This window comes from Eschscholzia californica, unplaced genomic scaffold (assembly GCF_041429995.1).
Source record: "Eschscholzia californica isolate CP2 unplaced genomic scaffold, dmEscCali1.0.p SCAF_2, whole genome shotgun sequence".
Classification (NCBI taxonomy): Eukaryota; Viridiplantae; Streptophyta; class Magnoliopsida; order Ranunculales; family Papaveraceae; genus Eschscholzia; species Eschscholzia californica.
Window position 1 is genome coordinate 51,436,522 of NW_028238309.1, and position 16,738 is coordinate 51,453,259.

The following is a 16,738-nucleotide window of genomic DNA, read 5'->3' on the forward strand; positions in this document are numbered from 1 at the left end:
GCAGGTTCTTGATCATCATCATCATGTATCATCACATGGATTTATAATCACCTTTCAAATGAGTGAATATAAGAACACTAGAACATTCATGGTGAGAAAAGTAAGAGAAATCTTCCTGTTGTTACACCAAATTACATGTATCATCACATGTCCAACCTCTACTGGACACAAATTTCATATTTTCTCTTGACGATTTAGTAAATATCACGATCAATGTAAACCATCGCTGACCATGAGAAACACATCTATTGTCTTCAAAATCGTTAGTCATGTCGTTGATAGATCAAATAATGCAGGGTAAAAGCAATATCCCATCAAACCCGACCACATCTTCACCTAAACAGTGAATTGTTTATCCAGATCGATGCATCCACAGACTTCGTTTCCCCACTTCTTTTCTCTTTTCACTCCAAAAGTGTGTAAAAGACAGTAAACTAATAGAGGTATCTCCCCATTCAATAGTGAAATCTATTATATAAATAATACTCATCGTTTCATCACTATATTTTGAATCTGAGTTCTAACTATGTGTAGTTTACTTATATATTTTGAGTGTACATTCATCTCTCAAATAAAGTTAGATCATAATACGAGTCTTCTTCTCACATTCGGACTTGTTGTTTTTGCTATAAATACACGCATTGGATACACGGAGTTGTCTTAAGATTTAACTTTATTTAGTGAATAAGTGAGTGCAATCAAAACTAGAATGGTAGAGACACGAGTATACACCGAATGAATCATAACTAGAACTAGATAGACTAAAAAATTATTTAGCGAAACTAAACTGAGCCAAAAACAATTTGATTTGAGGCTATTCTTTCACAATGAAATCAAACAAGTGAGATTAGTATTCAGCTCATGTTGCAACCGCAGTTCTATTAACTCCAACTCAAAAATACCAATCCCATTCAGCTTCAACTTCAAATTTTTTTTAAAGCTGGACAGCAATAAGGACGTTTCAATATTTTGTTGGGAAGTCTTATAGTTTTTGTTAGAAAGGCCCCTCTTCGCGAATTCCGTACGAGCGAATTCACAAGAGACTATCCGGTGGTATCAGATGTAAGTTATTTAGGATTTTTCTGACTAGATTGTATTTGCTAGGACAAGGAGGCACCAACCACATCAAGGCTTCTACCGCATGACAATCCGATGGTATCAGCATGGAAGTGGAGGTGGTGGTGGGAGCGGCACCAACGAGTTCCGCCAAATCCGACAACCAGCTCCACCCACAACTGTGGAAGGGAAGACTAATCAATTCTATATATCCTCCTGCAATCTGACTGAATCAATTCAAAGCAAGCAATACTGATACAAGCATCGTGCAACAGAGAAGCCAAAGTAGAAAAGAATAAAAGAAAACAAGAAATGCTTTTCACAATCACTAAAACAAATCAAACATTATTAAAAAAGATTCCAACTTCATCCACTTAAATCCATACTAAATCCAAATACCCATTCCACAATACTAAAACCAGAGTATATCATATCCATCACCCACAAACCTTCAATCCACAAACAAACATCCATTTTCATTGTGTGATCAAGTAACCCTAATCACATTATATTATAAGATAATACTTTTATTTCATTATTACTGTTTATATAATATTAGGTAATTATCTTGGCGTCCCCATTCAAGTCTCCACCAACTGTTTCACCGGCGAAAACCTGTCATTCCAGCTCCCCAACTTGATGAATCTCTCCTCTTCTCTAAGAACATTTAAACCAACCGAAACGCCACTCCTTCGCATCTTAAAGCTGCATGACTACTACTGCTGGTGACTCAAATGATGGAAATTTGATTAACGAAGACGACAATGATAGTAACACGTCTTCAACAGCTAGACAGACCCTTCTCAGATACGTAACTCTTTCCGATTCAATCTCCGACCTCAAGTGATGACCATTAAAGCAATAACTTAATCTCCCTTCCAAACAAGTCCCTTACTAATCGAAACTCTCTTGATAATTCCTCAGGTTTTGTAAGTTCGGCATTGCCTGCGTAATAAATAATCGAAGTACTATATATTTAGTAAATGACAGATTTCTTACTTGAAAAGGGTTTGATTGTTTCCTGAGTGTTTTAGGATATGGTTGAGAACTTACCCTGTTTCAAAGACAGATGCCTGCAGAATCTCAAAAACCATCCATGCTCCAATAGAAACTTTTAGACACTGAAACGGGTGTGTTGGTGCAAACTTGGTAAGCTGGTTGCTCAATCCCAGAATACGTTTTTGCCACCTTAATATTTGATAAAGAAAAAAAGTTGAAAATCAATTAGGATTTCTCAAAAGTTATACCAGGGAAAATAACACGAGAATAGCTACGAATCATATTTAATGAAGTACAAGGGGATATGCAGGAAAAATAGTTTACCATCAGATGCAATTGATTCACCCAAACCGGCCTGGCCATTGGGGATGTCCCTGATATTGCTCTGGTGGTGGAATGGACTCCTGATTTGGTCGCTGGATTAGATTCTGATTTTGCTGGTACAATTTTAAATGCTCAAGATGCTGGTAATCCTGCCAGGTTTTCTGATTTACAACTTGGCTGGGAACTTGTTTTCCTGGAAAAGGGAAGTTGGTTGGGCCCATGGAGCTATTGATGTTATTTATAGCATGGGAAAATATATGTCCAGTGCCGTTGACAGAGATGTTGGGGAGAATGGCGTTGGTTGACGAAGGTAACTGATAACCATCAAGCCATCGATAATCGTCAACTACTGGCATCCCATTCCTCAAATCGGGACCAATAACAGGTTCTTCAACCAGTTTAGGAGGAAGACTGAACCCAGGTGGTGGACCGCTGTGCCTAACGGGCCTGCTTACAGGGCTTTTCCTCAAACTTGCCGGTAAGACTGCTGCTGACCTCACCGGAAGATTCTCAACTTTTGCTCCCGAAGTCATGACCATATCAAACTTCGACTGTACTACAGTTTCTGGGACTTTTATTTGGTCGGGAGATATCCCGCCATGAATGTTATTCACATTCTGAGGAAAAGAACGAGAAACTACAGGAGGCTGTTGAATAGTCAAAACTTCTTCCAACATCGCTTTCAGGGCAAGCTCTCTGTCGACAACAGTCGAATTTTTTATTTCATCAGCAAAGAAACCCGTCTGGTTTAAATGCTGTTTCAGAGCAACACTCTGATTGATTGTTTGAGAACTACTTTGGGCAATACTGACGTGAGCTGAGGGTGGTTGACCATTGGCCTTGTCGGATATTAAATTAGAAGCAACAACATTAACAAACTTTTCAGAGATAGTTGGCTTGAAAACGATCTCCTCATCTTCGTCTTCTCCTTCCATCTGTAAGTTCAAGTTCTGCAGCACAAATTCTGATTTGTTCTTCTCTAATGGATTTTCTTGCATCGACCCATTTGATTTCGGTGCAGCAGGAGAAGCGAGTATAAGCTCATCAGGAGTTTCAGGCTCAACACCGATAGCAAATTTCTTCAGCTTCCGATCATAATATATTGCCTGATGATCAATCTGAACAACATTCACGAGAACCTTTCCTGCAGCTAGAATCCTATTTACACGAACCCTTTTCTCATGGCTGCCATCACTTCCCGTAGAATTCTTCCTTGAAAAATCCAAAATTAGTTGTGCTGGAACAACCGGTAAAAATCCTCTCAATTCAAAATCCTCCCACAATGCGAGCCGGTTGCCACTATTCCCTTCTTCATATCTGCTCATATTGAAAAAACATGCGCTGTCTGCATCTTCATTGCTGGTAACCGGACCAGTCAACAAGAGTTTATTCAATAAGGATAAAAAGCGTTTCCAAAACATCGATCTAGAAGTAGTTTGTTTCTCCTCTACATCACTGCCTGCAGCAATATCCATACGACATGCCAACCACTCTACAAAGACAAGGATGCCAGGTAAAAGATAGCTTGAAGATGGATCATTCAACTGTGAACATCTCTCAAAAATGCGTCCCACAATCTCGAAGGCAACTGAATAAGCATTCTGGATAAGAACAGAACGTTGTAAGATCTCAGCATATGATAGACCTTCAGTCTCCTTTTTTGCATTATGAACCATAAAAATGAGAATCGCGATAAGCCTAACAATGACAAGTCCATTTTCGGCAAAGTTGGGACCAAGATTGAACTTCTCTTCCACCCCTGAAGAGAGAAGCTCGTGGAGGTTGCCACAAACCAAAGAGAATACTTCTCCAATTGTCTCCAAACTGAGGAAAACGAGGAAAGGTATCATCATACTATTCTAATATATAAATTTGAGAGAAACGAGACATGATAATAACGAAGGTGAAATACCTTGTGCGTGTGAAAAGAATGCCGTTAAGTCGCACAAATTGACCACAGAAAGCTTTGTAAGTCTCAGTTATGTTTATAGCTATTTCCTTTGATGAAGTCGTTTCCACTATAGTATCTTTCGAAGGCTCCATCTTTTCCCCTTTGCCTCTTACCGTCTCAGTAACTTGTGCAGGTGTTGTTTTCACTGAAGAAACTCTGACTTTCCCAAGAATCTGTGAGTAACTCTGACGATTCTGTACAGCAAATAGATACTACACGTAAGAATAATTCTACAGAAGAAATATATACTAAACTTTTACAGTCAAAACATTAGTAGTATCAAGGTTAAGGAGTGCTCTTTTGGGTGCTATCTATTTATGTCCAACAACAGAAACCATCACCAGAGAGGAAGAAGGGGATGATGAAGAAAATTTATTCCCGACAGACCACCCTTTGAAGATTGGATGTGCCGAGCAGCTACTGATAAGTTTAGATAACGGCTATTAAGCACTTAATGTGTAGATAAGTAATGAAATTTCGGTTCCGGTGGTAATTTTGGTAGACATGGAAATGGAAATATTTCGGTCATTTCGGCCGAAATATTTCGAAATTTGATTACTTAATCAGACATCGTTAAGAGAAAGTAATTAAATTTCCGTTTCAGCGGAAATATCGGTAATGCATGGAAACGGAAATATTTCGGTCATTTCGGAAAATATTACGAAATTTAATGTACGTACACAAACTATACCTTTTCGAAAGCAATAAGTAAGTTATCCTTTGCTGTTGAAAAGGGGCTTTCTACCGCCAAACTCCTAAAGTATCGGTAAACTGCCAACAACTCGTCCCCTGAATAGGAAGCCAATATTCCAAGCTGAAAAAAGAGGGAAAAAAGGGAAGGAAATTAGGCATGTAACTGTGAAGAGCCTGGAAAGAAATAGCGCAAAGACAATATCGGGAAATAAATAAAAATGGATCCACATTAAGAAGTAAAAGAGAAAACCTGATGATGGGGATTCCCACTTGAAGGCAAAAGCAAGGTAGCTTGCGAATAGTAACTTGAAGCAGCAGCATATTCATGAGATCTGGAATCACCTTCTCCATAGAGTCCTTTATAACGTGCAAGATCACCCAAGTAAATCAAGCAACGGTGACAAGAGACCAAAGCCTTCTTCATTTCAATAGATTTATTTTGACCATTTGCCACAGTACTCTGGTTCTCTTGATCCTCATAGCCCAAAGGAAGTCCATATTTTGCTCGAATTTTCAATATAAGTTCATGATAAAATCCTGATGCTTCGGACAGAAATGTTTTAAATTGAGAACGGATTTTCTTGATTCGATCAATTTGAACTAGAACTTTCCCACCAGGTGATTTCGTTGATCCCGGAGATGCTAAAGCAGCACTAAAGTGTGCTCGCAATTCCTCAATGCGCCTATAATGTAAATGCCAGAGAGCATGCTCTATTCCATGTTGCTCGGAGAAGACATGATCCTCAAGAATTATAGATTCATAATTTTCGCGCATTTGTTGCCATGCATTTGGATCCGAAGGGATTCTTGCTTGTGCCGACTCTCGCCGCCTATTCTCTAACTCAATATTCTGCGAGAAGGATAAAACTATAAAACTTGAAGGACAAAAAAGATAAGCTCAAGAAAATTTCATCGTTACTCACTAATCAACAAAAGAGACAAATCTTATGCATCTGCAGTTATTACTCGATGGATTTTCTCATCAGATAGATGGGTGATGCAAGTTCTAGGGACCCGAAAGATTCATACATGACTAATAACTCAACCTTTATGACCCTTAATGAAACATCAAACCTCATCATGATTGCATGTACACCTAAATATTAGTAATAGCAAAAGGAGAAGGTTCAAAATTCTAATTGTAACACATCGGAACTTCAGTTGTGAGTACTCAAGATATAAGAACCATAACCACTCTGACAGAAGCTGAAAAAATACCAGCCAACATTTCATTGCAGTTGGAAAGATTATCATATGAAAGGAGAACCTAATAAAAAAAACGAAGGTCTAAATCAGCCGACAGAAACAACTACTCACCTTGTTGAGAAGACGTTGGACAAGCTCCCGTGATGTAGGAACAGAGTTATTCATCGGAACAGTCATCATCCATTAAACAAAAATTGCAGTTGAGGAAGAAAGCTTGAACGCGATCTGCAGAACATCGAGGAGTTTGTTATGAAGACGCAAATAAATGAGTTACGGAAAAAACATGAACTAGAATGTAGAAACAATTATACTACGCTAGCGAAGTTGGTATTTATCTCTAGATATTATCAAGGGTAGCTGGGAAAGATCTTAGCATTCTACACAACAATCCTGATTCATTTAACGCACGTGGCGACTGAACATAACTGGACGCTAAAAGATATCCGCAGTCTTGCTTAGGAAAGCTGGGATGTCCGCACCAACCATGCGTCAATCGAGATTCTCGTCCAAAAATCGACTACAACACCCTCCACAAGATTATTATCCATAAAAATGCAATTTTCATTTCTATCTGAACATATGAAAGAAGGGGCACCAGTAGTACTGCAGATTACATAATTTAGAGATTATGTATATACAATATTGCACCTCGCAAAACCCTTCACTCTACCCGATGATCCACATTCCGCAATCATATATTCTACCAGACTAAATGCAACAAATAATACCCCTTGATTCACCTCATAACATTTCAGTCTTTTCCATACCTCCCCAATTCCCAAATACTTCTTGGTCGAAATGCCCTTACAAAACTTCACCTAAACTCTCACTTTCATATACTAAAGGAATCACATTTCGTTCCCCCCATCCATGACAAACCCTTAATTTTCAGTTACTAATCTAATACTATAAAGTTGATAAAATTCTAATATAAGTTAATTCATATAGTTCTTATCTACAAAACTAACCAATTTAACCAATCTTCCCATACAAGAATTCAATTTAAACCTAGCTCTCCATCAACTGATAAAAAAAACTTCAAAGGGATCTGAATCATAATAATTTAATCAATCAATTTACCCAGTTCAAAAGAATTGTACAAAACTAGTCAGGAGGGGTTAAAATTCACTGACTTATAACCAAAGAAAACAACAATCTTCAAGAAATTCAACTAGGGCAAACAAAAACCAGTTCAAAATAATAATTTAAAGACAAAATCCCTTCACCAAGAAGAGACTCAAAAAGGGTTTTAATGAAATCAAATACAGTAAAGACCTAAATTACTTTTAGAATCCAATTTCTTAAGCAAAACAAACGAACACCCATATGACAGAAATTAGTAAAGATGAAAGTAGAGAGAGAAACTTACTTCTGTAATCAGATAAGCTTGAGTCAAATTCGCCCAAACCCAGAATTCTACTCTCTCTTATATAAGATAACCCTATCTTGATTCTGATAAAATAGATCTCTCAGAGTAAGTGAGGAGATTTTAAAGATTCTAGGGTTTGGTGATAGGAGAAGAAGACATTCAGGGAAGGAGGTTTGGTGGGTATAGAAAAAAAGTCAATTTTTTTCCTTTTCTTTCTCCTCCATAAATCTTTAAGATTTATCGTGTAAGATCTCAAGGACAATCTAACGGATTGTGTATCATAAAAGATGTGCTTAGGTTTGAATGACAGGTCGGATTGATGTCTAAGCCGACAATAGGATGTTCTCTTGAGAATGTTTCTATGTTGATCACTTGCATATATCACGCGTATTGTTAGGTGGAAATCGACTACCGGCTACGTCAGCCGTTAGCCCGTTACAAGACATTGATACATCACAAAGATGCAAGTGATTTTCATGAAAAAAATTTATAATGAAAGAGGTCGGAAGCCCAACAACATGAAAAAAACCTAAAACCCCAATAAATTTATTACATTATTTGTAGCTTTAATATATTTCTTTCTCCTTCCAACTAAAAACATCTAAATCGAGACAATTACTAAAGTAACGTAACATTTGCATGTTAAAGATAGAAAGGATTGATAGAAGCACGTATTAGCGTAACTTTTGTTTGTTAAAGATAGAAAGGATTGATAGAGGCACGTTTTAGTTAAAATTAGGAAGAAACTGAAAGATACTTTCGTTCACCTCTAATTTCAAATCAATATTTTTTATGATATGAGTTTTTATTTAGATTTGTTCATTATATTTTCCGTCATGATTTGAGTGAATCTTAAATTTCAATTTGGTATTATAAAAGTTTTGTCTTAATTTGATATTAAGATCAAATCATTCTAAGGACCACATAGATTTATTTAGCTTGCACTAGTTAGGAAGAAACATTAAATTACGCTATCAAAATTATTTTTAAATCGTCCTCCTTATCAACATGAACTAACAATCAAACCACACAAACAAACTCATAAACAAACATGAAAATAAACTAACAATCAAACGACATAACTAAACTTATAAATAAGTAAGTATGTAAATGTATGAAGCAAATAAAAATCGACACCGATGATCTAAAAAATGGTCATATGTTGACTAACGTTAATAAGTTAAGGAAAGACCGAAAGTCCAACAGATCAACCCGTATCAAGGTAAGAGGACCCTCGAGCACGAAGAGGTTTGTTACCTAAGCCCAGAATAAGGAGGTCGCCATGGTCGTCTTAGGAGTCTTAGTCCTACTATATGTGCCTCAAATACAGCCAGGTCTGTCTAGGGATTCGCGAGAAGGCCAGGAAAGTTCACGTAAGCAAGGTCGATACCTTAAGTCCTCAACAAAAGCGCGTCAAACGCTTACCGACTTAATCCCGAATCTGATCAAAGACCTCAGTCGGTCAAGATCTTAAGTATTTAAGTAACTTGGACTTCAAGAGTCTTGAAAGAATGAAACATCTCATAAAAATCTAATAACTCGGAAACCAAATTTATTGAGAATCGTCGATTAAAGGTAATTTATAAATATCAAAGATACGGGATAACTTCAAAGAGAGAAACCCCAAACATCGTACAACACGGTGAGCCTCCACCACCCTAAAATCACTGTCTAAAGATAGTCGGTCCAAATCAACCTATAAAAGGACATCAAATCACCTTGAAAGAGGTAAAAATCTCAAGGTTCAATCAATAATCAATCTTTTATCTCGTAGGAAAATCTGACTTTTTAAGCGTCGGAGAGGTTTCCAAGCTCCTCCCGAGTTTTCAGGATCGGAAATCAAAGAAGCAGATTCATCAATCGAAGTGGTCCAGCTTCACGATGTCACGGTTCTGACTGATTCTAAGATTGACAAATTTTGACATCAACCGACACTACATAACAGTTTTGTATCCCCGATGGTAGATAACCATCAGAAATAACTTAAAATTGACAGAAAAATGTTATTTGAAAGGAAAAATTAGCCAAAGAAAAGCATGAGGTTGTTGGACATTGGGCAGAGCCAAAATCACTGTTTTTATAGTGTAAACTAATATAAACAAACTTTTAATAAAAGAAATGGTTAGGTTCAAAGTAATTTAAGAACGTTTAAGGTCCAATACAAAGGGGCTATGGGTTTAAGGTCTTAAAACCCAGATAGAATTTTTTTTTTGGAAGTCCACTACGATCAACGTACGTCGTTACATTTGGTATTGATACATCAAAGATGTGATAAGCTCGATAACCGCTCACTCAAATTCTAACAGAATCGAGCCTATAGCCCAACTAAACAGTCCAACTACATTATTTATACCCTAATAATCCCAATTCAAATAGACCAAAGATTCCACCTTCTCTGGAATTCGAACCTGGGACCTCCAGTGCTTTCTGGAGTTTATGTCAACACCTTGGAACCACTTGGGCTACCAACTGTTAGCAAAAAAACCCAAATAGAGTTTAAAAGCCTAAATATAAAAAAAAAAAAAAAAAAAAAAAAAAAAAAAAAATTTAGTCATTTACCAATATTAACCTAATCATTTAATGAAGTTGAAGAAACACGCAACTCTAATTCTGTCAAGTACGTAATAAGTTAACGTGAGTATGACATAACATGCACTGAGAAAACATATTATTGGTAAGAATTACGTCGAATTATTTTCATGTGAATCGTACTTAAGAAATAAACCAGGAAATTGATCGAAGATGGCAACCCATATCTACCAACTAGAAATGGGAATGACAAAACAGGAAAAAAAAATGGATTGGCCATTCATGGGATATAAAGTAAACGTCAGGATTTTAATTGCTCAAAAGACCCCTCACCATCATCAATAGTCAGGAAAGGAAAGAATCTATGAGAAGGTACACAAACCCACGTCTTGTGGGCTTTTACAATTATGTCTGAATATATACCTTCTTGAACTACTGTTTGGGGGAGACAATGTGACATAGACAAAAGACTACCTTTTTTTTTTTGTTGAAACAGACAGAAGACTACTTGGTTGCAACTAAGAAACCTCCTAGACTACACAGGCCTGGGAAAAGAACTCCTAAAATTTAAAATTTGTCATGGACATCGGACTCCATTAGAATTCGTGAATATTCAAAATAAGAAGGCGAGTCCAACCCGACCCACCCCAAGAACTAAACTGGTCAGGCCCATCTTTTGAAGTGTGACCCAATATTTCGCCAGATTCGGTGGTATTTGTTCGACATGACTTGCTTATTAATGTCCACTCATTCAAGAACATAGAGGGGATAAAAGTGCTTTAACCCCACATAGTGAAGAGATCACTCATGTTTGGGTGATCTTCATTTACAATGGTCGAGCTTCTCTAAATATCACTAAGCTCGAGTGATATACTAGGCCTTGGCATTCAGACGTTCACAGCAATATCGTTTGAAGGTGGTGCTCTCTTAAGTAGCGCGTAAAGGTTCCCTACTTTTGGATAGTGTAAACCCTGGACCGACCGATACCCAATAAATTCAATAGATTTGATGTACTTGGTAACTTGGATGAGCTCTGGACACTATGATTTTAAAAATTACCTGCTCGACGCCCGAGTCCGCCCAATAACCTTAGTGGACGTAAAATTTTAGATCCCGACTGGACGAGGGAGTAAGCCCACGGTCACCCGACCCGACTTAATTCCATCCCTAGATTACAACCGAAAATAATAACAAAGATAGGGTTTACCAGTCTTTCAGCTCCATTGTTGTGAGGAAGATAGTATACTTAAATTCAATATATGATAAACTTTTGTTAATGTTCAGTGTCACATTAGTCAGGGGAGGAAGTGGTTGTCACTTGATAAATGTGGAGGAAAATCTCACATTTTGAACTAGTTTTTTTTTTTTGGCGATATAGGCGTTGCAGCATCTCCATGGTTTACACCAAAAACAACATCAAAAACGAATCTTCACCAAATCTTTGAGGTGTTTTCAGATTTTTGATTCCACCAAATCTCACTTTTATCATATTTACCCCTCAATTTTGAAATAAAATAAGATAACAATTAATTTATTAAAATAGTAACTGGAATTACAATACTTAGAATTATAAATTAAAGAGTTAATTCCTATATGGCCCCCTACTTTGTGACCAGCTTCCTTTATGGTCCCCTTTTTTTCGTAAATTCAAATATGGCCCCCTATTTTCATGGAAATGCCCTAACTACCCTTCCTTTAAATCTTTTTTCAAAATAAAATAAAAAAAACAAACGTAATTCCACCTCACTTCCCTCTCCACCACTTATCTCTCTCCACCTCACCTCTCTTCCCAAATCATCTCTCTCTCTCTCCAACTCACCTCCCTCTCTCTCTCTCCCTCCACCTCACTCTATCTTCTCCGATCTAAAAAAATATATTTTTTTTTACTCTCATCTCCCTCTCTCTCTAAAAACTCCGACGAAGGGGTTCCCTTCGCCGGAGTTTTTAGAGAGAGATGAGAGTAAAAACCCCTTCGCCGGAGTTTTTAGAGAGAGATGAGAGTAAAAAAAAAAAATTCCGGCCTCACCTCCCTCTCTCTCTCTCTCCACCTCACTCTATCTTCTCCGATCTAAAAAAATATATTTTTTTTTTACTCTCATCTCCCTCTCTCTCTAAAAACTCCGACGAAGGGGGTTCCCTTCGCCGGAGTTTTTAGAGAGAGATGAGAGTAAAAAAAAAAATTTTTTTTTTTTTAGGTTGAAGGTCGTCGGCCGGAAAATTTTCTGGCCGGCGACCTTCATCGGAGAAGATAGAGTGAGGTGGAGAGAGAGAGGTGAGGTGGAGAGAGAAAAAGGTGATTTGGGAAGAGAGGTGAGGTTGAGAGAGATAAGTGGTGGAGAGGGAAGTGAGGTGGAATTATGTTTGTTTTTTTTATTTTATTTTGAAAAAAGATTTAAAGGAAGGGTAGTTAGGACATTTCCATGAAAATAGGGGATCATATTTGAATTTACGAAAAAAAAAGGGGGCCATAAAGGAAGTTGGTCACAAAGTAAGGGGCCATATAGGAATTAACTCTAAATTAAAACTATAACAACATTTCATTATTTTATGGGAACTAAATAAAAATATTTTATGAGGACCAAACGCAAATATGAAAATGACTAAGGGAATAAAAACCAAAAAGAAGTAGAACAAAAGACTAAATAACAACCCAAAAATGAGGGGGCCACCCATTCCACCAATTTGGGGAACCGCATTTTTTTCCAATTTTTCAGTTCCGTTGAGTTCCCTCAACCCTTGGTCTTATGGAGAATCGTTGGGGATGCTCTAAGACTAGTTAAGGTGAGTGGAGCTAATTGGTTTTAAGTTTGATGACCAGAAACTTAACATAACATCATAGCTAGAGCTAAACGTGATAGGCTTAAAAACCACATTTGCTCCACGTCAACCGAAAAAAAAAAATACGTGATAGCCTCAAAGAGGGTCACACGTGAGGGGTCGTGTGAGAATAGTCTCACATAGAAGAATGATGATTTAGCAACCAAGAATATAATGTATATGTCCTCTCCACTCAAAGTCAAATGATTTTGAGTTGGGTGACCACAAACTTAACATGACATCAGAGTTAGACCTAAACATGACAAACTTAAAAGTCGCGTTTGTAGATGTGCTCCACATCACTCAAAAAGAAAACACTTGTTAACCTAAAAGACGTCACAGTAAGTGGCGTGTGAGAATAATCTTACATGAGAGGATGATGCTCTTGCAACTAAAAAAATATATTGTCTATATCCACACCATTGATTGCCAATTGGCTTGAAGTTAGATGACAACAAACTTAACAGTATGAACCCTAGCTAGTCCAACCCCAAAAATATCCACATGGTCCAATTATGTGATAAATCTAGTTGAATTTGGTTTGGATGGAAATCTTGTAACAGTTTGAATAAAAAGTTTAAGAACTAAAGAAACTCCAAAACCAATAAAAACTCTCAATCAAACTAAAAAAATTAAATTCTAATTGAATGGGTAATCTTGTAGAAGAGTCTTCTTTGTATAGTAGTAGAAATTTGTGTGAGGCTGACATCACAAACTTCATTTGCTTTCAACCTTTTCCTTCTTACCATGGATGCAACAATTAAGGCCATATAAATTTTGGAGCCAATACCTACAAAAATCATTAACACAGAAGACAAGGATAATTGCCAAGATAATTAGTTATTTAATCATGGTTAGCATAATTGTAGTATTATTGTTATTATGTGAAAGGGCTTCCTCACTGGCTGATTATGACATTCATAAACATTTGTTTGTGTTTTCTTCAAGTGGATGACTTCAACTCTTCTCCCCCCATCAAACAACTTAAACTATTCAATTTTTAGACTTTTAACACTTAAATTATCCTTTTCCCACTTAAAAGAAAAAATCATGGTCCAAATCATGATGTATTCTTTTGACTTTACAAAATTAGACCATCTCTTCTGACTGGGAAGTTGGTTTTTCTTTTTTTACTAGTCAGACTCTAAATCTGAATTAACTCCATAAGATTGTACTGTTTTCTACTGTCATATTCGTGATGTCTGTTCTATCTAAATGATTGACTAGAGTACCCGGAACTAATTAAAATTTTTGGGTGATTAAATTTGATCTTGTTCGACCCAGTCCAGTTAATTAGTCCTTAAAATTCATATGATATCACATGAATTTTATCTTATTGCAAATCTCGTACTCATATTTTATCGTATTTTATTGTTTCAAAAAATAATCATGAAATGCATAAACGACTTAACTTCATTATAAAAATGTTATAAACAAGATAATCTGTCAATTCGGCTTAAGTAATTTCAGAATCACCAACTTGAAGTCAAAACCAACAACTGGTAGTCCAATTGGTAAGTGTATATACCCAGCAATGCAAAGATCTCAGATTCAATCCTAGTGAATCGCAAATCCAGAAATATTGAACTTTTATTTGATCGAACTTGGGAAGGGATCGGAACCTCCGCATTGGTAAGTAGATGCACTTACCAACTGGACTACCAGTTTTGTTGGTTGATTGTTCTGGTTTGGTACAACAAGTTGGACCCATTTTTACTCACCCTCTAATTTGAAGTCAATATAATTCAGACCAGTCAGATTCAGACCTAGGGAGGAAAAGAAAAACACCACCTTCCTCGTTAATGCATTTCGCCATTTCCATTCCAACCTTCTCACTCAGATAAACAGAGACAGAGAGAACCAAACGAGTTTTTTTTCTCTCTCTCTCTCTCTAAGATGGAAGTAAAAAGACGAACAGTTCGATCTTTAATGAACAAATTAAGTTCTGTTTCAGAAAATACCCAAATTGAAGCAATTTGTGAACTTCGTTTAATATCAAAGAACGATCCTGAAAGTCGTTCATTAATAGCTGAATCAGGTATTCTTCCTATTCTTACAGAAACCCTATTTTCATCTTCCCTAATTGCTCAAGAAAACGCAGTCGCAACTCTTCTCAATCTCTCAATTTCAAATCGTGACCTTCTAATGTCAACCCGCGGCCTCCTTGATGCTCTCTCTCATCTCCTCCGTCTCCCTTCCGCTACCCCTTCTTCTCTTCAAATCGCTTCTTCCCTAATTTACAGTCTCCTCGTTGTTGATCAATTTCGCCCAATTGTTGGTTCTAAACGTGATATTGTTTTTGCCCTAATTGATATTATTAAAAACCCTAATTCCTCTACTAGATCAATTAAAGATGCTTTAAAAGCTCTTTTTGGAATTTCTCTTTACCCACTTAATCGGTCTACTATGATTGACCTTGGTATTGTTCCTGCCCTTTTTGCCCTAATTTTAAAAGATGGTAGAATTGGGATTGTTGAAGATACAACAGCTGTGATTGCTCAAGTTGCTGGTTGTTATGAAAGTGGAGAAGCATTTAAACAAGTTTCTGGAATTAGGGTTTTAATGGATTTGTTAGATCAATCAAATGAATCAACTATTAGGTCTAAAGAAAATTCAGTTTCTGCTTTATTGAATTTGATTCAAAGTGGGGATGAGATGATGATGATGATTGAAGAAATCAGAAAGATTTGTTCATCAGAAGGTTTATATGGGATTATGGATATTGAAGAGAATGGAAGTTCAAAGGGGAAGATAAAGGCGACAACTTTATTGAATATTTTGGATGGAGAAGGAAATCAAGAATCACTAACATGAGAAATACTGGTTTGATTTCTTAATTTGACATTAATCTCTAGAAACTTTTTTCTTCTTTCTTTGTTTATACATATGTTAAGAACTACTATTTGGTTTTTAGGGTTTTCAATTGGGAGGATCATGGGTTTTTGTACAAAATGTATATTTTATGTAATGTTGTTTAGATATTGGTGTTCATTTCAAATATAGGTTTGTGGTTGAGAGTTGTAACAGATACTGAAAATCATGGTATAGTAGCAGGTTGCCTAGGTTTAGATATAATGCTTCATCTACACACAACTGAATATCTCAAGAGATGGAGCAGAAGGGAAAAGATTATTGGTCAAGGTCGACTCCAGACCTAAACGAAATCAATGATATTTATTTATAGGTTAACTCTTTCTCTCTCTTAATGGATTTTTTTACTCTCTTGATGCACGGTTGATTCCTATTTTGATGATTCTTTTCACTCTCTTGATAGACGGTTGATTTCTATTTAGATATTGGTGTTCATTTCAAATATGGGGATTGTAGTTAGAGTTGTTACAGATACTGAAAATCATGGCATAGTAGCCACTAACCAAGCCTGGGGCTGCCTAGGTTTAGATATAGTGCTTCTGCTACACAACCGAATATCTAGAGAGATATAATAGGAAAGGGAAAAGACTATACCGGCCAAAGTCTACTCCAGACCTAAACGAAATCAATGACATTCATTTCTAGGTCAACGCTTTCTCTCTCTTAATGGTTTTTTTTACTCTTTTGATGGACGGTTGATTCCTATTTTGATGGATTTTTTCACTATCTTGATAGACGGTTGATTTCTATTTTAGTAGGTCTACTTTTGTAGTCTCTTCTATCATTTTTGATATGTTATCCCTAATCATTAATAGATTCTAGGTTAACTTACATAAATAATTCATAACAAAGACCTAATGGCTAATGACATTTGGAATGTCTATTTAGGATTATTCTTCAATCATTCTTGATATGTTATCCCT

At 36.6% G+C, this 16,738-nt stretch overlaps 2 protein-coding genes across 2 annotated transcripts; one reads left to right on the forward strand and one right to left on the reverse strand.

Moving 5' to 3' along the window:
- Positions 1-1,372: 1,372 nt before the first annotated feature.
- LOC147558808 (nonsense-mediated mRNA decay factor SMG7-like) lies at positions 1,373-8,176 on the reverse strand. The gene is made up of 8 exons (XM_086660485.1): positions 7,599-8,176; positions 6,341-6,454; positions 5,274-5,873; positions 5,022-5,144; positions 4,292-4,524; positions 2,380-4,203; positions 2,110-2,244; positions 1,373-2,001 (listed from the first exon to the last, which is right to left on the reverse strand). The coding sequence occupies exons 2-6, from the start codon at positions 6,407-6,409 to the stop codon at positions 2,397-2,399; spliced, it is 2,832 nt and encodes a 943-aa protein (XP_086516611.1). The 5' UTR covers positions 6,410-6,454; positions 7,599-8,176; the 3' UTR covers positions 1,373-2,001; positions 2,110-2,244; positions 2,380-2,396.
- Positions 8,177-14,343: 6,167 nt separating this feature from the next.
- On the forward strand, positions 14,344-15,920 carry LOC147558809 (U-box domain-containing protein 17-like). The gene has a single exon (XM_086660495.1). The coding sequence runs from the start codon at positions 14,841-14,843 to the stop codon at positions 15,756-15,758; it is 918 nt and encodes a 305-aa protein (XP_086516621.1). The 5' UTR covers positions 14,344-14,840; the 3' UTR covers positions 15,759-15,920.
- The last annotated feature ends 818 nt before the right edge of the window (positions 15,921-16,738 follow it).

Excerpts from the sequence above, each read along its gene's own strand:
- LOC147558808 (XM_086660485.1), bottom strand. The coding sequence starts at position 6,409 with ATGATGACTGTTCCGATGAATAACTCTGTTCCTACATCACGGGAGCTT. Across the intron at positions 5,874-6,340 it reads TCCAACGTCTTCTCAACAAG|AATATTGAGTTAGAGAATAG; the intron begins GTGAGTAGTTGT and ends TCCTTCTCGCAG. Across the intron at positions 4,525-5,021 it reads TACTTATTGCTTTCGAAAAG|AATCGTCAGAGTTACTCACA; the intron begins GTATAGTTTGTG and ends TTTGCTGTACAG.
- LOC147558809 (XM_086660495.1), top strand. The coding sequence starts at position 14,841 with ATGGAAGTAAAAAGACGAACAGTTCGATCTTTAATGAACAAATTAAGT.